Source organism: Chelonia mydas, chromosome 15 (genome assembly GCF_015237465.2).
Source record: "Chelonia mydas isolate rCheMyd1 chromosome 15, rCheMyd1.pri.v2, whole genome shotgun sequence".
NCBI lineage: Eukaryota > Metazoa > Chordata > Testudines > Cheloniidae > Chelonia > Chelonia mydas.
In genome coordinates, this window is record NC_057856.1 from 2,624,424 (window position 1) to 2,647,863 (window position 23,440).

Genomic DNA, 23,440 nt, shown 5'->3' on the forward strand with positions numbered 1-23,440 from the left:
AGAAAAGGAGGACTTGTGGCACCTTAGAGACTAACCAATTTATTTGAGCATAAGCCTTCGTGAGCTATAGCTCAGAATGCATCCGATGAAGTGAGCTGTAGCTCACGAAAGCTTATGCTCAAATAAATTGGTTAGTCTCTAAGGTGCTACAAGTCCTCCTTTTCTTTTCGCGAATACAGACTAACACGGCTGCTACTCTGAAACCTGTGGGAAAATAGTGGAGCAAATCATCAAGCTGTCAATTTGCAAACACTTAGAAGGTAATAAGGTGATAAGTACCAGTCAGCAGGGATTTGTCAAGAACAAATGGTGTCAAACCAACCTAGTAGCTTTCTTTGGCAGCGTAACAAGCCTTGTGGATGGGGGGAAGTTGTAGATGTGGTCTATCTTGACTCTAGTAAGGCTTTTGACACTGTTTCGCATGACCTTTTTGACAGTACGCCCCGTATTCTTCCTAGAGATATGGTTATGATATGAATATGGCACAACTAAGATGTATTTTATGCAAGATGGGTCACGTGAGATATCATTGGAAAGGTTATGATGTACTAAATGTGATTGTCCTATTTGTATGCATGTATCATTTCTGTATCTGAAGTGAGGAATATTAACTCTGTATCAATTGCAAAAGTGTTTGTACCTGGGGAAGGCCCACCAGACAAAATGCAATCAGTCTGGCTGGTTAGTCAATAAACCATTAGGAAGGATAACAGGTCTTTGAAGACGCTAATTGCCCCACCTTCCTGAGAAACTTCCCAGGATGCTGCTCTGACACTGCAGGGTCATGTGGTCTGGTACTGGACACCATCTTGGACTGCTGCTATTTTTCTACTAGGAGGGGGTGGGGATCAAACTGGGAAACAAAGGATTCCCGCCATATGTTAATTCTATTTAAGGCTGGGGAGTGAACTAATCAAGGTTTTTTTCACTCCATGCATCCGATGAAGTGGGTTCTAGCCCACGAAAGCTTCTGCCCAAATAAATCTGTTAGTCTTTAAGGTGCCACCGGACTCCTTGTTGTTTTTGTGGATACAGACTGACACGGCGACCCCCTGATACTTGACAATCAAGGTTGGTTCTTCACTGAATTCCCACCCAGATGACTGCTGGAAACACCTACAACTGAACTGGGGAAGGAAGGACTGGACCCAGGCTAGAAGGCGTCTGGCCTCGGAAAGGAAGATCTGGAATTTTAAGCTGCAAGCAAGAGCAGTTTGTCATCAAGAAATTCTGCAGCCTGCCTAAAACAATATTTTGGGTGAGAAATTCCTACTTGTAGCCAGTTTCTTTACTGTATTAAGCCTACTTTGTGTGTTTATTGTATTTGCTCATTAATCTGCTTTGATCTGTTTGCTATCCCTTATAATCACTTAAAATCTACCTTTGTGGTTAATATACTTGTTTTTTGTTTATTCTATAACTAGTCTGTAAAATTCATAACTGGGGGAGGGGTAAAAACTACATTGAGGGAGGGGGTGGATTTCATGAGCTGTAAAAATCTCTATGCAGTGCAAGACAAAATAATTTTGGGTTTACAGCCCAAAGGAGGTGAGCACCTGAGTGCTGGGCAATCCCCGAGCTAAGTCTTCCCACACAGAACTGATCTCTGTTTCTGTGTCTTTCTCCAGCTGGGTGTGTCCCTACCTGTGTGTTTGCTGGAGGAGGCTTGAGGGCCTGGCACAGCAGGACAGGATGAGGGAGCCCAGGCTGGTGGCAAGGGCAGGCTCAGTGGGACCCCAATACATCAGGTGGCACCCCGGAATGGGGGGCAACCCGTCACAACCTTCTCATAAACAAACTAGGGAAATACAACCTAGATGGAACTACTATAAGCTGTGCACACAACTGGTTGGAAAACCGTTCCCAAAAAGTAGTTATCGGTGGTTCACAGTCAAGCTAGAAGGGCATAATGAGTGGGGTCCTGCAGAGATCAGTTCTGGGTCTGGTTCTGTTCAATATCTTCGTCAATGATTTAGATAATAGAGAGAGAATACATAGACAGTGCACTTAAAAAGTTTTGGATGATACGAAGCTGGGAAGGGTTGCAAGTGCTTTGGAGACTAAGATTAAAATTCAAAATGAGCTGCACAAATCGGAGAAATGGTCTGAAGTAAACAGGAGGAAATGCAATAAGGACAAATGCAAAGTACTCCAGTTAGGAAGGAACAATCAGTTGCACAAATACAAAATGGGAAAGGACTGCCTAGGAAGGAGCACTGCGGACAGGGATCTGGGGGTCAGAGTGGATCACAAGCTAAATAGGAGTCAGCAGTGTAACACTGTTGCAAAAAAAGCAAACATCATTCTGGGCTGTATCAGCAGGAGAGTTGTAAGCAAGGCATCAGAAGTAATTCTTCCACTGCACTTTGCGTTGATAACTCTTCAGCTGGAGTATTGTGTCCAGTTCTGGGTGCCACATTTCAGGAAGAATGTGGACAAATTGGAGAGAGTCCAGAGAAGAGCAACAAAAATGATAAAGGTCTAGAAAACATGACCTCTGAGGGAAGATTGAAAAAATTGGGTTTGTTTAGTCTGGAGAAGAGAAGACCGAGGGGGGGACATGATAACAGTTTTCATGGACATAAAAGATTGTTACAAGGAGGAGGGTGAAAACACGTTCTCGTTAACCTCTAAGGATAGGACAAGAAGCAATGGGCTTAAATTGCAGTAAGAATGGTTTAGGTTGGACATTAGGAAAAACTTCCCAACTGTCTGGGTAGCTAAGCACTGGAATAAATCGCCCAGGGAGGTGGTGGAATCTCCGTCATTGGGGATTTTGAAGAGCAGGTTGGACAAACACCTGTCAGGGATGGTCTAGATAATACTTAGTCCTGCCGTGAGGGCAGGGGGCTGGACTAGGTGACCTCTCGAGGTCCCTTCCAGTCCTACGATTTTATTTCAAAGGCTGCCGTCACTTGGAGGGGAGATGCGTCTCAGCTTGGGGAGCAATGAACATCCAGCTGCATCAAAAGAAGCTTTTGCTCAAGAGGCAGCTCCGCAGTGAGGGGTGGGCTTGGCAGAATTCGATATTTTTTTTTAATAATTTTGACAGATGTTTATTTTTAACCTTTTTTATTTTTAATCAATTTAAATGTGAACAGTTGCAAGAAATTATGGGGGAGAGTCAGACTATCAGGGTGCAGACAATCAGAATTAATGAGAGCAGACACTGAGATGTGAAAGGTGAAAGTTTTAGACCCATTAAAACACAAATTATCGAAACAGACCAAGGAAACAGCCATAAAGAAAACTCCTACATCTGCAGGCAGCAGTTTTCTTACTTTGCCAAGCTGCAAATGTTGATTATTGGCTCTGGAGCCATGTTTATGTCGGGGGTGGGGAGGGCATATATGGGGAAACGGACGTTTTTTCCAACTTTACCGATAAATATCTTGTCCTTCCGAGCCTCGTTATGGGATAGCAGGGGGTGCTGCAGGACAGGCTGGAGGGGCCTGGGCAGAGCCATGCAGAGTTCCAGGCTTCCAGCATTGGAAGAGTAGGGGAGCTGGAGTGGAATAGCAGGCAGTGGGGAGGGGAGGAGAGGCTGAAGCTATGGGGCATCAGCAGAGCTCTGCATGTGGGGAGCCCAGGACTGGAAAAGCAGGGAACCGCCTGGCAGGCCGGAGGGGCCCTAGGAGAGCTGTGTGGGAAGCCCAAGACTAGCACAGCCTATGGCTGTGGGTTGGGACGGAGAGGCATGGCAGAGCTGGCTGCATGGAAAGCCCAGGGCTGGACTAGCAGCGGCAGGGGTGGAGGACAGGACTGAGGGACACCAGCAACGCTTGTGTAACTCCTGCTCACACTCTGCACTGTCACGCCCTCCCTTTCCTGAGCTCGAAACTGGCTCATGCTTTGCTTTGTGAAACTGTCTTGTTTCTCTCCCCAGCACCTCATCTCTTCACCCGCACAAATCAGGCCCTCACACCTCCCAGCGCCACTTCCCAGCAAGAACTTCTCACTCTCTTACCCCGATAATGGGATTCCAGTGAGAGAGTTAAACCAAATAAATAAAAAGCCCCAAACAAACCATTAACTCTTTCCTCCCCATTCCTGGTGGGGCACATGGTTCTTCTCTCCACATGTCCTAAAAGTTGCAGAGAAGAAGGGGGCCCTGCACACCACGATTCCTGAGTCCTGGGTTGAATTCCCTGCTCATTCAGACTTCCTGTGGGACTTTGGCCACGTCACTGCTCCACTCTGTGCCCCAGTTTCCCCACCTCTAAAATGAGGATAATGACACTGACCTCCTTTGTAAGACATTTTGAGCCCTATGATAAGCATCATACACGAGCGATTGTGTTGTTAATACCCTGGATGAGAATCTTAGCCATAGTGGGTGCTGAGCGAGAACCACTAGGCTGTCACCAAAAAGGAGAGGGGCCTGGAGCTGCGGGATAAAGCTGCTGTGTTTGAAATGACCTGTGCTGCCGGTGGAAGATAAAGGACACTGGCCGTTTCCCCTTCCGTTCCAACCCTGCCCTGTTTTAAAAAGCACGGTGACTGCGGGGGGGCACGTCCCAGCATGAGGAGCAGCGAACATCCGAGTGCATCACAAGACTGTTTGGGCTCGCGGGGGCGCAGCAGCGCAGGGTTGAGGGGCACCAGCAGAGCTGGGTGTAAGTTCCCGGCCCTGGAACAGCTGGGGAGCTGACTGGCATGCACCCTTAGCAGCAGCACCGTGTCCTCCGGGCAGGGGGACGAGGAGTCGCCCCTCTGACCTCAGCCATGGCCAGTGCCAGCAAAAGCCAAATGGCGCTTGCTACAGAACAGAGTGCAGACACCTCCCTGGGGAGCACAAGGGAGTCCTCGGGAATGCCCCAGAGAGAGAATGGGGGAGGTCCTTTAGAGAGGAGGGACAGACGTAGGGGGAAGCCTGGGTGGGGGAAAACAGAAGTCTTGGGGAGCCCTACAGACAATTCACTATGCCATAAAGCATGGGGGGAATTAGTGCTATTAGCCCAGGACTTGCCCTTTTGCTGATCACTTGGGGACATAGGAAAGGTTAAAGAAAAACATCTATTGGCCTAGTGTCCAAATGAACTAAAGGGATACTACAAAATGCGTGACTCATGTCAGAAGCGGGAAAAGTCTGCAGGACACAGCAAGGCTCTGGGCATCCTTTACCAGTTATCAAAGAAGCATTTTTCAGGGTTGCCATGGAAATCATAGGGCCATTAGCCAGCCCAACCCAGAGAGGAAAAGATGTATATTAGTCGTGGTGGATTTTGCCCCAGGTACCCAGAAGCAGTCTCTGTCTAATGTGCAAGCTGAGACAGTTGCTAAGGCATTTTTCTCTATACTCAGCAGGGCAAGCTTTTCAAAACAGATCCTATCAGATTCTGGCCCAAATTTCATGTCCCAGCTATTTAGTGACTTATGGAGGGTGTTTGGAGTAAAACAGCTGAAATTTGTCCCCATCACCCTGAAACAAATGGTTTAGCTGAGAGGCTCAACTGACCCTAAAATCTAGGTAAACTGCAGGGCCAGTGACTGGGATGTAATGTTATCCTATCTGTTGTTTGCTTACAGGAGATGCCCCAAGAACCCACAGGGTTCACCCCATTTGACCTTCTTTATGGGAGAAAGGTCAGAGACTCTTGGGAGGGGAAAGCAGAGGGGGAACCAGTGGCTGAATATGTGCAAAGGTTTAGGGAAGATTTAAAGTCTTGTAGGGATAATACCCAACCCCTGGGAGTGTGTGACCAGCGAGAATGTCTGTGCAGTAATGGGGTCCCCCTGGGGACTGTGGTGAGCAGGCTCAGGGGTGGAGGAGCCTGCGGCTTGGCCCTGGGAGAGAGAAGGACTTTTGCAGTAACAGGGTTCCCCTGGGGATTGCAGCGAGCGGTCCAAGGGGCGGAGGAGTCTGCGGCTCGACCCTGGCAAAGAGGTGGTGACCTCGAGAAGGGCTGGCACATCAGGGGTTCTCCCTGGAAACCGTGGGGAGCTGAGAGCACACAGGCTTGTGAGTCCACAACAACGTGGGAAGAGCGGAGTGACGGCTTGTCACTGTTTCCTTAAGAAGGACATTGTAACCCTGTGCAGAAAGAGCGGGTTGAGCATTGGAAAGTTCACCAAGGCACAGTTAATCGTGCAGCTGGAGGAGGAGGACCGCTCTAGGAACAGATTCCTGACCCAAATGGGGCTATCGCAGGATCTGGGAGCAGCTGGAGTGGGAGCCAGGCATCGCCAAGACTCCTGTCCCCGACCAGACGAGGGTCTTCACGATCGGGTTCCCCATCCGGGGATCGGAGATGCATGGGTTGGAGCTGAGTCCGAGAGAGCAAGAGGACTGTGAGAGACAGCGAGAGCCCGAGAAAGAGCTGCAGAAGCAGCAGCAGCATGAACTGGCGGTGGGGGAGCGGAGAGGCCTAGGGGACCTCCCCGGGGTGAGTGGGGATAGACCCCGGGGGGCCAGTTCCGCAGGGAACCTCGAGACTAAATTGCTGCCCCTGGTTAAGGAGTGGGGGGATGTGGATGCCCACCTCACTGCCTTTGAGCAGGCTGGAGATCTGAACCAGGGGGACCCTGCGGAAAAGCCCCGGTGTCTAGCTCCCTCGCTGGGTCCCAAGGCCGTAGACTCCGTCAGCCAGATGGATGGGGAGGTGGACGGGCTCCCACTCCTGGTCCCAACCTATATGTCTGTGTGGAGTTTCCTGGGGTCGGGCCCCTCGGACCCCCAGGGGGAGCGGAAGGTGATGGTCAATGGGGAGACATTCCTGGGGTGGCGAGATCCTGGGACAGAGAGATGCTCCCTGCGCCCTTGCGCACTGGAGAAGGGGCTCACGCTGGCTCTGATGCTGTGAGGAAAGCAGCGAGCTCGCTGCCTGCCCCACTGGGACAGCAAGGGCAGTGCTGAGCAAGGGGGAAGATAAGACCCCAGCTGAGTGGGGGGAGACACAGGCAGGGCAGGGGATCTGTGGGGAGTGGCAAGGTGTTGGTAAGGAAAGTCTGGATGAGCCTAGGCAGCCTTGTGAGCCGATGGCTGTGTCTAGTCAGCAGGGTGGGAAGGCGAGGAGAGTGGAAGATGAGTGTCCCTGGACCTTACCTGTTAGCTGGGTGGAGAATTGGGACAGGGAAGGAAATGTGCCTGTGTCTGTCAGGGGTATTGACTTGCCTATGGAGGGAGCTACCCTGATCTCCAAGCAGTTGTCTGTGACCAGCCTTGTGTGCTGGGACCAGGGGAATGAGATCCCAAGCTGTGTGTCTGGGAAAGGAGAAAGTGTGTCCGGCTCTTCTTTGTCTGTGGAGCAGACAGAAGGGGCCTTTCAGCCTGTGATGGTTGAGGATAGTGCAGTTGCCTCAGAGTTGGTTCTGGATTCAGCTAAAGCCCAGGAAGGGAAGGGTCCTAAGTTTGGGTCTGCTCAGGAGAATGGCCCTGTAACTAGGTCGCATCCAGTTAGTGTCTATGTAAAATCCCAGAGCCCAGACAATTCTGGTGCTTGTATTTTGCCTGTTGCTAGTGTTCTGTTGGGAAAGGGTGTCGCAACTCTGTCTAGTCAGGGTGAGATCCGAGCCAGGGCACAAGGAGAGCATGAAGGTGTGTGATTGTGTTACCTACTGAGGGTGTGGAAACCTGTAGCAAGAAGGAAAAGATTCCTGAACTTGTGTGTGGCAAAGGGAAGGAGAATGCTTCTGACCTTTTCTCTAGGAAGTCTGTCAGTTTGCCTGAAAGGGGATTGTGGAGGAATCCGCCGGATCGGCCAGAGGTGATTCTGGATGTAAGGGAGACCCAGAAAGGGTCTGTTGTTGCTCAGGAAAGTGTTCCTCTCGAGCAAGCCCTAGGTAAAGAGGGTAAGGGCAGAATTTCTGTGAGGGGTGAATTGTTGCATAGAAAAGCCCTAGGGAAAGGAATCCTCATGGAGTCTTTGCAAGCAGTTTACTGCCACTGAAGGGTGTGAAAGTGATTTAATCAAGACAGTTTCAGTTCCTAACAGCCAGAAATTTTCTGTTGTGAATGGATCCACTGACTGTCCTGTTGAAAGATCCAGTGTGGAGAGCCTTGAGAAGGTCTCAGATGAAGTGAAAGCTGTTAAGAAAGTTAAACCGTCCTATAACCAAGTGGCTGTGTTTGGCAGGCTTGATGGGGAGAAGACCCAATCCCAGTTTGACCCCCTGGGGTTTTGGGGTGGCCAAAGGGCACGGGCCGCATAAACCTTCCCACATGCGGCCTGTGAGTGGTATCGACCACCCCCGACCTAAGGGAGGGCGTAAAACTGGAAGGGCCTGGTGTAACTCCTACCAAGGAATGGGAGAGATGCTGGGGCATCCATGGGAACGTTGGCGGCTTCGAACTTCCCCAGGTCACTGGCTAAAGTGACCCCGCTCAGTTCGATCTCGAAGGGGGGAGAGATGTGACGAAGTGGGACTGTTCTTAATGTTTCCTCTGAATAGTGTGGGGGTGATTCAGTTCCCCTATGAAGTTCTTAAGTATCTAGCGGGTGGGGTAAGGGTGTATGATCATTGCAGAGCCCTAGAGGGCAGGTGTGTGCAGGGGTCTGGACACAGAGAATGGCCGACACCCTGTTTCCTGGCAACTGATGGCCTGGACCCTTCCCCCCTGCAAGGTGAGAGCTAAAGGGTTGGAGAACAAAGGAATCAGGTGACCTCCTGGCCCGGGAAAGGGACAAAGCCCAGGGGAGGAGGGGCTGGAGGGACTTTCAGTTTGGGGCTGGCTGGGACATGGAGTGAAGGGCAGACGGGGTTGTCTGGCTCACTGCCCCCCAAAATGGACCCAGCTGAGGGGTCCTGTTCTCTGCACCTGCAAGCTCTGTTTTAGACCATGTTCCTGTCATCTAATAAACCTCTGTTTTACTGGCCGACTGAGAGTCAAGTCTGACTGCGAAGTTGGGGTGCAGGAACCTCTGGCTTCCCCAGGAGCCCTGCCTGAGCGGACTCGCTGTGGGAAGCACACGGAGGGGCAGAGGATGCTGAATGCTCCGAGGTCAGACCCAGGAAGGTGGAAGCCGTGTGAGCTGTGTGTCCTGCAGACAGGCTGCTGACCGGAAGGCGACCGCCCCAGAGTCCTGACTGGCTTCATGGGGAGCAGTTCCAGAGCATCGCCATTGGACTCCGTGACACCCTCCACCCCCCTTTATCAATAAGTTCATTCCTTGCTTCCCATGAGTTGCCCTGAGTAACCTTTGCTTGTCCTATGATATCTATTCTGCCGAGTAACACAGCGAGAGAGAGACCCCACCCTTTTGGTGCCATGTGCAGCCCAAGAAGTGGGCCGGGCGCAAAAAGTAGCGTTCAGGGGGAGCACATGTGGGCAGAACTGTCAGTTCGATGCCAGTGGGCTGTCAGGTCACTGTCCGTTCGTAGATCGCCGCTCAGCCTCAGGGACAGCTCGGGCGGAGCAAACAAGGTGCTGCGTCTATCCCACCACTTCAGACGCAGACTAAGCCCTTGAATTGCACTTACCTGCACGCGCTGCCCGTGATAGCAGCAGCATACCGCACTCACTCTGCCCAACGGGGTAGTTTGCTCAATCTCTGGGAGATGAACGGACGACTAGGAGAGAGACTTACCTGGTGAAGGGATCGAGTCAAGCCCCCTGAGGTCCACTGGAGGAACCAGAGCCTAGCTGTACCTGGATATCAAGACATCTGGATCTGGGAAGTCTGGTGATTGGGAAACCTTCCCCCTGCCCCCTTCCTCTCTTTCTCTCCTCTTTTATCCCTCCTGCTATCATTTGTTAGTTGGGGACTTGGTAACCGCCAGACTTATTAACTTTGTTATTAAGGTGTTAGGTTAATAAATGGTATCTGGTTGCATGCAAATTGAGCATAGAAACAGGTTAAACATGTATCACAATCATGACACCATTGGAAACGTGACCTGCTGTTTGATTTGATGACCAAATGCCATCGTGACATCTCACTACAGAGCACTGATCTGTGCAAAGTGTTAAGAGGCAGAAATTCTGGCTGTGCTGCAAAGGCATCACCAGGCGTTGTCCAGGAAGCCAGACTTGACTCACCGAATGGTCCATAAGATTAATACTGTGGGACCACAACACCTTACAACTGGTCAAATGCAGGAGGACATTCATAAGGAGATACCTAGCACGCTGACATGGGAATAATTACAGGATCCAACAGTTTCTGGGCTTCTTCTATTGTTTTGGGTCCCAAAAAGGATGGGACCGTAAGGTTTTGTGTTGACCATTAATGTGGTCACAGTTCCTGATGCATACTCCATGCCCAAACTGATTACGTGTTAGACACTTTAGGCAGGGCCAAGTTCCTGAGCAACCTAGATTTAACAAAGGGATGTTGGCAGATCCCCTTGGATGCTGATGCACAGAAAAAACATCCGGCTCCCATTACTGATTTGTAACTTTTTGACTTCAAAACGTTGCCATTTGGGTTAATTAATGAAGCAACCACTTTTCAGAGGCTTGTTAACCAGGTATTAGCTTGGTTACAAGACTTTTCTGTGGCCTACATTGAGAATATGGCAATCTTTAGCAATTCCTAGCAGGCTCACAAAAACCATTTGAGAATTGCACTGAGGGTGCAGGTCTCACAGTCACAGTGTCAAAAGGGGGCACTCAAAGTCATTGGGTAGGAGGGGGCCAGATTTGCTTGAATCCCTTGAAAGTGGACTCAGTTAACTGGCCTGTGCACCAAACCAAAAGCAAGTTCAACTTTTATAGGCTTGGCTAATTATTCCTGCAGGCTTGGTGGGGTTCGATGTCACTGTGTCTGCTATCGCAGGTTTTGACTTTTTGCAGAAGTCCAACAAAGTGGTGTGGGTGGCAGCCTGTCAGAAAATCTTTGGTGAGGAAAAGGAAATTCTGTGAGAAAACCTTTTCTGGCTGGTCCTGATTTTGACAAGGGGTTTGAACTGTGCGTGGACGCCTCTCAGGCAGGCCTGGGAGCAATACTAATGCAAGCAGGTAAAGGCAATAAAAAGCATCCTATTGCTTTCTTAAGTAAAAAACGGACCCCCCTCCCCCCTACAACAGAACTACTCTGTCATAGAAAGAGAATGTCCTGCAATTGTTTGCGCAGTCAAGCAGTTAAATCAATTTGTTTCCCAGGGAGTTCAGGGCTCTAACACACTACTCTCTGTTGGTATGCCTACACAGAACAAACATACCAACTCCCAACTGCTGCGCTGGAGTACAAATCTCTGGAAACATGATATGGAAATTGTACATATTAAGGGCAAAGAAAATGCAGTGACAGATGCACTGCCGAGGAAAGAGGGTTCTGAGATGACACATATGGATTAGCCAGTGGCTGACCCTACCGCGTCAATGTAAGGGGGTGGGGTGACCCAGGGACCTCTTGATGCCAACAGGCAGAGGGCACAAGTAATGCCTGGGGTTGCACAGGGACCCCTGGGGTCAGGTGTAGGCATAACAGTTCACCAAAGGGCAGCATGTGAAGTCTCTGCTATGAGCCAGTATCCCCCTGATCATCACACTCATTGCAAAATGTACGTATGGATAATATTTAAGGAGTTGTGTGACTATATTGGCAGTTATGCTCTCAAGGCCTTGGAGTTAAGGCAAATAAACAGGAGAGGTTCCTTTCAGGCAGGGGCTAATAGACTGGGCAGACTCCCTGTCTGGGCATTGTGCATTGTTCTCTTCACATTAGAGGTCTATTTGCATATGGAGCCAGGTTCTACTCAAGAGCTTGCAAAAATCTACAAGAAAAAAGCATAGAGTAAAAACCAACCAGCAGGGGGCATCCTGTTTACAAGTAATGGCAATAAGTCACTGGAGTACATCCAGGGGGAGGGCAAAGGTAACCCTATGAATCTTTCACCAAGGAAGCAAGTTGACAGTGTGACTTGTCTCATGATAGAAAAATCACAGCGAACCCACTCTGAAAAACACTGGAAGGACTTTGGGGAGAATATCTAATTCATAGAATTATAGAATATCAGGGTTGGAAGGGACCTCAGGAGGTCATCTAGTCCAATCCCCTGCTCAAAGCAGGACCAATCCCCAACTAAATCATCCCAGCCAGGGCTTTGTCAAGCCTGACCTTAAAAACCTCCAAGGAAGGAGATTCCACCACCTCCCTAGGTAACGCATTCCAGTGTTTCACCACCCTCCTAGTGAAAAAGTTTTCCCTAATATCCAACCTAAACCTCCCCCACTGCAACTTGAGACCATTACTCCTTGTTCTGTCATCTGCTACCACTTAGAACAGTCTAGAGCCATCCTCTTTGGAACCCCCTTTCAGGTAGTTGAAAGCAGCTATCAAATCCCCCCTCATTCTTCTCTTCTGCAGACTAAACAATCCCAGTTCCCTCAGCCTCTCCTCATAACTCATGTGTTCCAGTCCCCGAATCATTTTTGTTGCCCTCCGCTGGACTCTTTCCAATTTTTCCACATCCTTCTTGTAGTGTGGGGCCCAAAACTGGACACAGGACTCCAGATGAGGCCTCACCAATGTTGAATAGAGGGGAACGATCACGTCCCTCGATCTGCTGGCAATGCCCCTACTTATACATCCCAAAATGCCATTGGCCTTCTTGGCAACAAGGGCACACTGCTGACTCATATCCAGCTTCTCACCCACTGTAACCCCTAGGTCCTTTTCTGCACAACTGCTGCCTAGCCACTCGGTCCCTAGTCTTTAGCGGTGCATGGGATTCTTCCTTCCTAAGTGCAGGACTCTGCATTTGTCCTTGTTTAACCTCATCAGATTTCTTTTGGCCCAATCCTCTAATTTGTCTAGGTCCCAAGAAAGTCAAGTCAAGTTAGTTAAGTCAACCTTCTAGAATGCATGTTTTGAGTTTATTTTATACGTAACCATTTGTTTCCAGCTACTTCTACTTACAATTATTTGAACTCTCTACTCTTTGTTTGCTAGACTTTGGCTTGTTTACACTATAAACATATCTAAGTGCTGAGAGTTGAGCAGAGCTGTGACCTCAGGTGTAGCTGGTAAGTTGTGGTGCATGGTTCCTTTGGGAGCAGAGAGTCTGTGAATACGGAGAGTGGCCAGTGGAACAGCAGCTGGACACTCGGGGTGGGCACTCAGAGGCTCGGAGGCTGGCGTGTGCCTATTGCTAACCTGCGGAGGGACAGCAGATCCTGCGTATGCTGAGAGGGGTGGGCTTGCGTTGCCCGAGGCTGGTGGAGTTGGGGAGCTGACCCCTGGCAGGCATAGGCAAGACATCTTCACGCGAAGGGCAGGTGGTCATGAGGTGCCTCACAATGCTGGTACCTCTAGGAAGCGACACCAGGGGCTGTGCTGGGAAAGTGCGTAAGTCCTGCCCACACTATGCACCGGCACTGCCCGCCTTTCCTGAGCTCTAAATTAGCTAGTGCTGGGAGCAGGATGGGGGGCGGGTCTTATTCCTCTTTAACATTTATTAAACTAATTTGTTTCTCTCCCACCATCTCATCTCTTCACCAGCCCAGACAGGGCCCTCACACTTCCCAGCACCACTTCCCGAAGAGCACAGCTCAGGCAAGAACCCCTCGTCAGCTTCACAGCAAGAATGGGATTTTAGAAAGAGATTTAAACAACATCGATAAAAGCCTTTCCTCTCCATTCTTAGTGGGGCACCTGGTTCTTGCCTATGCATGACCTAAATGCTTTAGAGAGAAAGGACTGGCTTGTGGCCTGGGATTCATGAGCCCTGGGTTCAATTCCCTGCTTTGCCACGGGTTCTGTGTGACCTTGGACATGTCACTTAATCAGTGTTGCCATCTGTAAAACAGGGATAATCATCTCTCCTTTGTCTTTAGATGGTGAGCTCTTTGGGAGGGATTGTCTTTCACTATGTGTACAGCCAGCCCCCTGCACAGTGGGGCCCTGATCTCGGCTGGGGTCTCTAAGGGCTACTGGAATATCAATATTTGCTAGCAGAAGGGAAGCAGGGGCTAAAAAGGACCTTGATTTCTTCACGCTTGCTATAGGAATTGTGCCAGATGGATGAGGAAGGAAAAGAATTTCAACCCCAATTATTCCACTGTATTGAATGAGGACAGAACAGAGCGGAGCAGCAGCCGCAGTGCACATGGCACACCATGGGGAAGGAGGTGGTGCTGTTCAGCTTGTGTTGGATCGCGCGGCCCTTTTCCTCCCATCAGTCCCAGTGCAGCGGCCTCCACGGGCACCCTCCCACATCTGAGAAGTGGGCAGGGAGCAGGTGTGTGGGAAGGAGGGCATGAGTGTGGAAGAAGAGGGTGAGTCCCCATGGCCACTGATCAGGGAGAGCTCACGCTGGCAGCTCAGTGGCAGATGGGTGTTGGGATCACCTCCCTTCACCCTTCGCCCCGGTCTCACTCCCCCTCCACCCCTAACAGGAGGTGAGACATGTGCCTGCCCACCCCCAGCTGGCTAACAAGCCCCACCCTGACTGCCGGATGGTTCTGGATAACTTCAGAATGAGTCACCGCCCACCACACGCAGGCTCGTCGTTCTGGCTGGGGAGGGGAGGGAGGAAAGAGGAGACCGCTATGGAGGAAGATAGAGAGGAGGGTGGGAGAGAAAGGAGCCACTTACTCCTACCTGGCTTCAATGACATGGCAGTGCAGGGCCCTCCTGTGGGGCTCCTCTAGCACCTTCAGATCCAGGCAGATCTCTCCCTGAACCTCTTCATTGGGGTCCACGTGCGTCAGGTTGATCCAGCTGTCAATCCCTGCAATGGCGGAGAAGTCCATGTAACCAGCTCCCTGGCTCTCCCTGCCCCACCCACCTTGGGGGGGTGACGCAGCATGCCAGCTGCCACGCTGGCCACATGCGCTCCCTGTGCAGCCCCCCACCCCATGCCACGGGAGAGGCCTCAGGGGCGTTATCCACAGAATGGCCAGCCCCAAACAGTCAAAAATCACTAGTCAGTCCCCCAGCTCCCCAAAATCACGAGACTGGCTTAAAATCAGGAGAGCTACAAAACTATCACAATAGACAGGGGTTCTCTTTCCTCGCCTTTCGGTACCCTTGGGTGGCACTTGCCGTCTTTTCCCCAAAACATCAAAGGCTAGAAAAAATAACGAGGAGTCCTTGTGGCACCTTAGAGACTAACAAATTTATTTGGGCATAAGCTTTTGTGGGTTAGAACCCACTTCATCAGATGCATGGAGTGAAAATACAGGAGCAGGTATAAATACATGAAAGGATGGGGGTTGCTTTACCAAGTGTGAGGTCAGTCTAACGTCACCTACAGCCCCCAACTAAAACCTCTCCAGCACATCATCAGGGATCTTCAACCTATCCTGAAGGACGATCCCTCACTGACAGACCTTGGGAGACAGGCCAGTCCTCACTTACAGACAGCCCCCAACCTGAAGCAAATACTCACCAGCAACCACGCATCACACAACAAAAACACCAGCCCAGGAACCAAACCGTGCTACAAACCCCGGTGCCAACTCTGTCCACATATCTATTCAAGAGACACAATCATAGGACCTAACCACATCAGCCACACCACCAAGGGCTCGTTTACCAGTACATCCACCAATGTGGTATATGCCATCATGTGCCAGCAATGCCCCTCTGCCATGTACATCGGCCAAACTGGACAGTCTCTACGTAGAAGAATAAATGGACACAAATCTGACATCAGGAATCGTAACATTCAAAAACCAGTAGGAGAACACTTCAATCTCTCTGGTCACTCAATAACAGACCTAAAAGTGGCAATTCTTCAACAAAAAATCTTCAAAAACAGACTCCAATATGAAGCTGCAGAACTGGAATTAATTTGCAAACTGGACACGATCAGATTAGGCCTGAATAGAAACTGGCAGTGGTCGGGTCATTACAAAACCTAAACTTAATTTCCCCAATACTAATTTCACCCTATTGTTACTCACACCTTCTTGTCAATTGTCTGTAATGGGCCACTATCTTAACACTTCAAAAGTAATTTTTCCTCCCTTGGTATCCTGCTGTTAATTGATTTATCTCGTTAGACTGACCTCACACTTGGAAAAGCAACCCGCATCCTTTCATGTATTTATACCTGCTCCTGTATTTTAACTCCATGCAGTGAGATGAAGTGAGTTCTAACCCACAAAATCTTATGCCCAAATAAATGTGCTAGTCTCTAAGGTGCCACGAGGACTCCTCGTTATTTTTGCTGATACAGACTAACACGGCTACCCCTCTGAAAGCTGTCACCATCTAAAGGCTAGAAAACCATTTTTCTTTTGAAAAGGCAAGCTGAGATTCTTTTGTAACCACATGACTCCAAGACCTGGGGCTTGGATGCCAAATAGCAGGAGAATCACAACAACATCCTGAGAGTCAGCAACACAGGAACAATGCTGCCAGATGACCTGCCCTCTCCATCTGCCAATACCCTGCCACGCTGTGCTGCTGGGGGGAGCGGGGGGGCGGGGGTGTTGCTAACTCCACAACGCAGGAAGTTACCAGACAAACCCTGAAAAGTCGCTAGATGCAGCTGTTTAAGCTCTCAAAAGGAGTCAAAAATGTCACCAAACAAAATTTCCAAAGAATTCAACAAAGAAATTTATATATCGATATCTATCTATCTATACACACACACCCAGGCGAGTATAGTCCCAAAGTCATTCACAAGCAGCTCACTAGTGTTAATAAAACCCATGCCAAGCTCTTCCACATTCTGAAGCATACCAGAAACCACTACACCAGTACACCAGGAAACTGCAGCCCTCTGCTCTTTGTGAAGGGCACTCTGTACATGGCAGCCCAGGTTGGCTGGGGTTGGTTACTTTCAGCTGAGCCTCCCTTTCTTGCCAGCCTGGATTTGAGCTGACAGGTTAGTGAAAGGGAGAGCCCAGAGCCAGGGGGAAGAGGGGATTCGCCTGACCTGAGCTCAGCGCTGCAGGGAGTCAAGAAAGTAGATTTAAAAACCAAGGGGACCAGCTGGACCCCTTCCCCCCTGCTTCCAGGGTTTGATTTCTGAGAACAGCTGGGCAGCTAACCCCAGGCCAAGCCAGGGGAAGGAGTAAAGGGGAACTGAAATCAAGCTAGCTCTGCCTTTGATCCTGTAGTAAGGGCTGCATCCCTGGAGGCACAGTGCTCCCCTGGCCCATTGGAGCCCTGTCTCAGCCCAAGCCACCGTCCATCCATGTGGCTCTCCTCGCTGGCTAACCTGCCCGCCCCCCTCCCCGCCCACTTTATTAGCCATCTTTCCCTGCATCCCAGGCTGTGCTACCTACCGCGTAGCAGCGAGAAAGAACATTTGGGTAAAAACAAGCCCTGGGCCTGGTGCTCTCTCCAAAGTGCGCCTCGCTTTAGCAAAATATTTAATTAGCCTCCACAAACTTCTTTTCCTCACCTGCAGATTATAGTGATCTCAGCCCAAGAAGCCCTGGAATGTGATTCCTTCCAAGGAGCTGCTCCACTGAGATGTAATGACATTGACGAGGTGTGCAACAGAATGTAGTAAGAAGAGCATGGAATGGATTTTATTAACACTAGCGAGCTGCTTGTGAATGATTTTGTGACTATGCATATTGGTGACTTCTTCCTCTGAATGTCACTGTAATTGGCAGTGAAAGTCACTAGATTTGTCACTGGTCACTTTGCCACTTATTTTCTCGCTAGGGAAACCAAAAGGTCACTAAATCTAGTAACAAACTAGCTAGGCTGGCAACATGCCAGGGCCCTGCTCGCTGGGGGAGGCTAGGATTCTGAGCCAGGCCTCGCTAGGGTTGCCAGGGGTCCGGTTTTCGACCGGAACACCCAGTCGAAAAGGGACCCTGGAGGCTCCGATCTGCACCACCGACCAGGCTGTTAAAAGTCCGGTTGGTGGCGGGGGGATGAGGATGGGGCCTGCAGCAGTTCTCTTTGTGGAGCTTGGGGCCGGTGTGAGCCCTGGCGGGCAGGGGGCAGATCCCCGTGGAGGGGCTGGGAAAGGCACCCAGCTGCAGGCTGGGGCTGGCAGGGTTAACCCTGGGCTCCCTGTGGAGCGGGCGTTGTGGCCTTTAGGAAGTGCCTTCAGCCCCCTCCCTACCCGGCCTGCTGCTCCCCAGCCGACGTTAAGTGGAAAGAGGAACCAGCCCAGCTTCCCAGGGGCTGGATGCAGCCGGCGGCAGGGGAGGGGGCCAGGGCGAGCCCCCACCACCTGCCCCGGGCCCAGTAGCCCACTTCACGGGACTTGTCTCAGCACCATGCGGCCAGTAGGTAAGGGGCTGTGGGCTGCAGCCTCCCCCCGGGATGAATGGGCTGCGCAGAAGCATGGGGCTAAAGTTGGGCTGCTCTCCCTGGGAACGGGTCCTAGCAGAGTCGGGCAGCAGTTGGGCTTGGAGGCACCAGCCAGTGGCCAAACTGGGGTGGACGAAGGAGAGGGGCTGGGGGGCGGGGTCACGACAAATGGCGGGGAGAGGAGGAGGGGGCCTGCAGCAGCGCCCTCCCTAGAGCTGCTGTGTTTTGGGCTCCACGGCGGGAGCAGCGAGCCAGGGGCAGCAGTGGGGTGTGTGTATCACTTGTGGGGAATTCCTCCCCCCCCATTCCAGAGAACAGGAAATCTTTTGTCCTTGGTGCGCTGGCCGAGCCATGTGTCCAGGATTCATGGCAGATCGAGCAGCCTCTGAGGCCCAGAAATGCCAGGGCGGCGCTGGTGCAGCTGCTATTTAAGGGGCTGCCTAATATCAGCGCCTCCCGGAGCCCCTGCAAACTGCACCAGCCAAAGCCGCCCAGAGCCCGCACCCTGAACCCTCTCCCATGCCCTAACCCCCTGCCCCAGCTCGGAGCCCTCTCCCACACCCAAACTCCCTCCCAGAGCCTGCAGCCTGCACCCCCTCCCACACCCCTTGGCCCCAGCCTGGTGCCCCCTCCTGCACCCCAAACCCCTCATCCCTGGCCCCACCCCAGGTGCACCCCCAGCCAGAGCCCTCACCACCTCCCGCACCCCAATCCCTGCCCCAGCCTGGTGCAAATCAGCAAGTGAGCGAGGGTGAGCTGAGCAAGCGACGGAGGTGGGGGGATGGAGTGAGCAGGGGTGGGGCCTCGGGAAGGGGCGGGACAGGGAGCAGCGTGAGGGTCTTTGGTTTTCTGAAATTAGAAAGCTGGCAAACCCAGGCCTTGCGGAATGGCCCATAAGTTGCCAGTTTGGTGCCTGCTGCCCTGCATGTCACCTGTGACCCAGTCACTGTCTTCATAAGACACTGCTGCAGCCCCAGTGCTCCCTCCACAGCCCCAGCACCTACCTCGTGGGGAGGACGAAATCCATTCTCTACTGAGCGATATTTTGCCAATGACATCATCGTGCCTGCAAGGAAAGAGAGCCAGGTCTGGGCAAAGAATGCCTGGAATTAACTGCCCTGCACAGCCAAGGAGCAGATTACCCAGGGGCCAATCCACCTCAGCTGGCTTCCTCGCACCACCCAGCTGTTCAGGGAGGGATTCGTTCCCTTCGTGCTTTGCTCTGCACAGCTCCACCAAGGAAACCAACTGTCTAACGTCTATCTCTGGCAGTAGTTACAGTAGGGAGCCCCTCACTGGAGCATCAGAGAGCCTACGTCTCCTGAGGCCCGTCCTGTGCCTTGTCCACAAGGTCTTGGAAAAACCAGCCCTGGGAAGCAGAGAATTCCTCCTCCATGGCTATTCACTGATGGGCTTCTCCCACACCCATCCCTGAGGCAAGCCAATGGCCAAGTCAGCCCCAAGCTCAGAGGCCCAGACTGTGGAGGAGCCCTCGGGTGGGGGGTGGGAGGGTTGTGAGGATATAAGGGAAAGTAAATACTCTAATAATCCTGCTGCCTGTTTGCTGCTGAGTCAGGGGCCAGCCCTAGGGAAAGGGTGTGCCAGCGCATGGCACCAGAGCCCAGGGGCAGCTCCATCGTTCCAAGCAGAGCCTGGCTCAGTAAGACCCACTGCACTTCATTCATGACAGGTTTCAGAGTAACAGCCGTGTTAGTCTGTATTTGCAAAAAGAAAAGGAGGACTTGTGGCACCTTAGAGACTAACCAATTTATTTGAGCATAAGCTTTCGTGAGCTACAGCTCACTTCATTGGATGCATTCAGTGGAAAATACAGTGAGGAGATTTATGTACACAGAGAACATGAAACAATGGGTGTTATCACACACACCGCAAGGAGAGCGATCACCCAAGACGAGCCAACACCAGCAGGAGAGCGGGGGGGAGAGGGGAAGAAAACCTTTTGTAGTGGTAATCAAGGTGGGCCATTTCCAGCAGTTGACAAGAACGTCTGAGGAATGGGCGGGGGGGGGGGGAATAAACATGGGGAAATAGTTTTACTTTGTGTAATGACCCATCCACTCCCAGTCTTTATTCAAGCCTAAGTTAATTGTATCCAGTTTGCAAATTAATTCCAATTCAGCAGTCTCTCGTTGGAGTCTGTTTTTGAAGGCTTTTTGTTGTAATATTGCGACTTTTAGGTCTGTAATCGAGTGACTAGAGAGACTGAAGTGTTCTCCGACTGGTTTATGAATGTTATAATTCTTGACATCTGATTTGTGTCCATTTATTCTTTTACGTAGAGACTGTCCAGTTTGACCAATGTACATGGCAGAGGGCATTGCTGGCGCATGATGGCATATATCACACTGGTGGATGTGCAGGTGAACGAGCCTCTGATCGTGTGGCTGATGTGATTAGGCCCTATGATGGTGTCCCCTGAATAGATATGTGGACACAGTTGGCAACGGGCTTTGTTGCAAGGATAGGTTCCTGGGTTAGTGGTTCTGTTGTGTGGTATGTGGTTGCTGGTGAGTATTTGCTTCAGGTTGGGGGGCTGTCTGTAAGCAAGGACTGGCCTGTCTCCTTGAGAGATCTGTGAGAGTGATGGGTCGTCCTTCAGGATAGGTTGTAGATCCTTGATGATGCGTTGGAGAGGTTTTAGTTGGGGGCTGAAGGTGATGGCTAGTGGCGTTCTGTTATTTTCTTTGTTAGGCCTGTCCTGGAGTAGGTGACTTCTGGGAACTCTTCTGGCTCTGTCCATCTGTTTCTTCACTTCAGCAGGTGGGTATTGTAGTTGTAAGAATGCTTGATAGAGATCTTGTAGGTATTTGTCTCTGTCTGAGGGGCTGGAGCAAACGCGGCTTCACCGCAGAGCCCGGCTGCAGACAATGGACCACGTGGTGCGATCTGTAGAAGCCCTCCACACCAACACCCCACACAAAGATGGACCATAAGCCGTCAGGAACAGCACCCCCGACAATGTCACAGCAAACCCGGCGGCCGAACCCCGTGACCCCGTCGTCACCCATAACCATTTCACATCCGGGGACAATGCATACCCTCAAACCAGCGGCACCGCCATGGGCACCCGCCTGGCCCCACAGGATGCCAACACCTTTATGGCCGACCTAGAACAACGCCCCATGGGATGAGGATGTCATCAATGTAGCGCAGGTGGAGTAGGGACATTGGGGGACGAGAGCTGGGGAGGCGTTGTTCTAGGTCGGCCATAAAGGTGTTGGCATCCTGTGGGGCCAGGCGGGTGCCCATGGCGGTGCCGCTGGTTTGAGGGTATGCATTGTCCCCGGATGTGAAATGGTTATGGGTGACGACGGGGTCACGGGGTTCGGCCGCCGGGTTTGCTGTGACATTGTCGGGGGTGCTGTTCCTGACGGCTTATGGTCCATCTTTGTGTGGGGTGTTGGTGTGGAGGGCTTCTACAGATCGCACCACGTGGTCCATTGTCTGCAGCCGGGCTCTGCGGTGAAGCCGCGTTTGCTCCAGCCCCTCAGACAGAGACAAATACCTACAAGATCTCTATCAAGCATTCTTACAACTACAATACCCACCTGCTGAAGTGAAGAAACAGATGGACAGAGCCAGAAGAGTTCCCAGAAGTCACCTACTCCAGGACAGGCCTAACAAAGAAAATAACAGAACGCCACTAGCCATCACCTTCAGCCCCCAACTAAAACCTCTCCAACGCATCATCAAGGATCTACAACCTATCCTGAAGGACGACCCATCACTCTCACAGATCTCTCAAGGAGACAGGCCAGTCCTTGCTTATAGACAGCCCCCCAACCTGAAGCAAATACTCACCAGCAACCACATACCACACAACAGAACCACTAACCCAGGAACCTATCCTTGCAACAAAGCCCGTTGCCAACTGTGTCCACATATCTATTCAGGGGACACCATCATAGGGCCTAATCACATCAGCCACACGATCAGAGGCTCGTTCACCTGCACATCCACCAGTGTGATATATGCCATCATGCGCCAGCAATGCCCTCTGCCATGTACATTGGTCAAACTGGACAGTCTCTACGTAAAAGAATAAATGGACACAAATCAGATGTCAAGAATTATAACATTCATAAACCAGTCGGAGAACACTTCAGTCTCTCTAGTCACTCGATTACAGACCTAAAAGTCGCAATATTACAACAAAAAGACTTCAAAAACAGACTCCAACGAGAGACTGCTGAATTGGAATTAATTTGCAAACTGGATACAATTAACTTAGGCTTGAATAAAGACTGGGAGTGGATGGGTCATTACACAAAGTAAAACTATTTCCCCATGTTTATTTTCCCCTCCCCCCCCACCCCCCCGTTCCTCAGACATTCTTGTCAACTGCTGGAAATGCCCACCTTGATTATCACTACAAAAGGTTTTCTTCCCCTCTCCCCCCCGCTCTCCTGCTGGTGTTGGCTCATCTTGGGTGATCGCTCTCCTTGTGGTGTGTGTGATAACACCCATTGTTTCATGTTCTCTGTGTATATAAATCTCCTCACTGTATTTTCCACTGAATGCATCCAATGAAGTGAGCTGTAGCTCACGAAAGCTTATGCTCAAATAAATTGGTTAGTCTCTAAGGTGCCACAAGTACTCCTTTTCTTTTTGCACTTCATTCGTGTTTTGAGCCCCAGACAGACCCGGGGTCCTCTCCAGGCCCAGAAGCAGTCCCCTATGCTCCCTCCAGCACCGTCTTACCCAATGGTGTCCTCATCCAGAACGTAGAAGGCAAGACTATGGAAGCCCCTGGGCAGGTGCAGGGTGTACTCCTCCCCCCAGAAGGGATTCAGGTTCTTCCACACGGTAGCGGTCCTGCAAGCAGAGCGCAGGGGCGGGTGAAGTCAGTGCCAGTGGCCGGGACCATCCCCCTGTGAGAGGCAATTAGGCCGAGCCAGCATCGTAGGTTATGGAGCAGTGGAGAGGGGCTGTGAGAGGGATCACAGCTGGTGGACCCAGCCGTCACTGTGGGAACTACAGGCTCAGTCCCTACCCCTGGGGGTGGCCACTGGGGCAGATTTACTCTAGCTGCTTTATCCCAAGGGCTTTGGAAGGAGAGGCAGAGGCTCAGGCCCTGCTCAGGGATTGAGAGATCCCCCCAGACTGTCAGAGATGATTCTTGGAGCTGTGAGGTCCAGATGGCAAGAGCATGTACCATGCACGTTGACCCCACCAAATGCACAGAGGTACACAGAGCCCCTGCCAGAGGCATGCAGCGTCCACTGACACACGGATACAAAGAACTACAGCAACACACACACATGCACACACACAGAGCCAAAGGGATGTAAATGTCACCAGCAACC

At 51.3% G+C, this 23,440-nt stretch overlaps 1 protein-coding gene across 2 annotated transcripts in view; it reads right to left on the reverse strand.

Moving 5' to 3' along the window:
* The window catches only part of RASAL1 (RAS protein activator like 1), a 111,244-nt gene that overhangs the window by 62,184 nt on the left and 25,620 nt on the right, over nt 1–23,440 (reverse strand). The window contains exons 3-5 of one of the 2 annotated variants that reach the window (XM_037878909.2): nt 22,836–22,949; nt 19,118–19,179; nt 14,487–14,616 (exon numbers count right to left, since the gene is read on the reverse strand). In XM_037878909.2, the coding sequence (XP_037734837.1) occupies nt 14,487–14,616; nt 19,118–19,179; nt 22,836–22,949 (306 nt within the window). The remainder of the gene's footprint in view (nt 1–14,486; nt 14,617–19,117; nt 19,180–22,835; nt 22,950–23,440) is intronic. The other variant, XM_037878910.2, reaches the window with a different exon arrangement.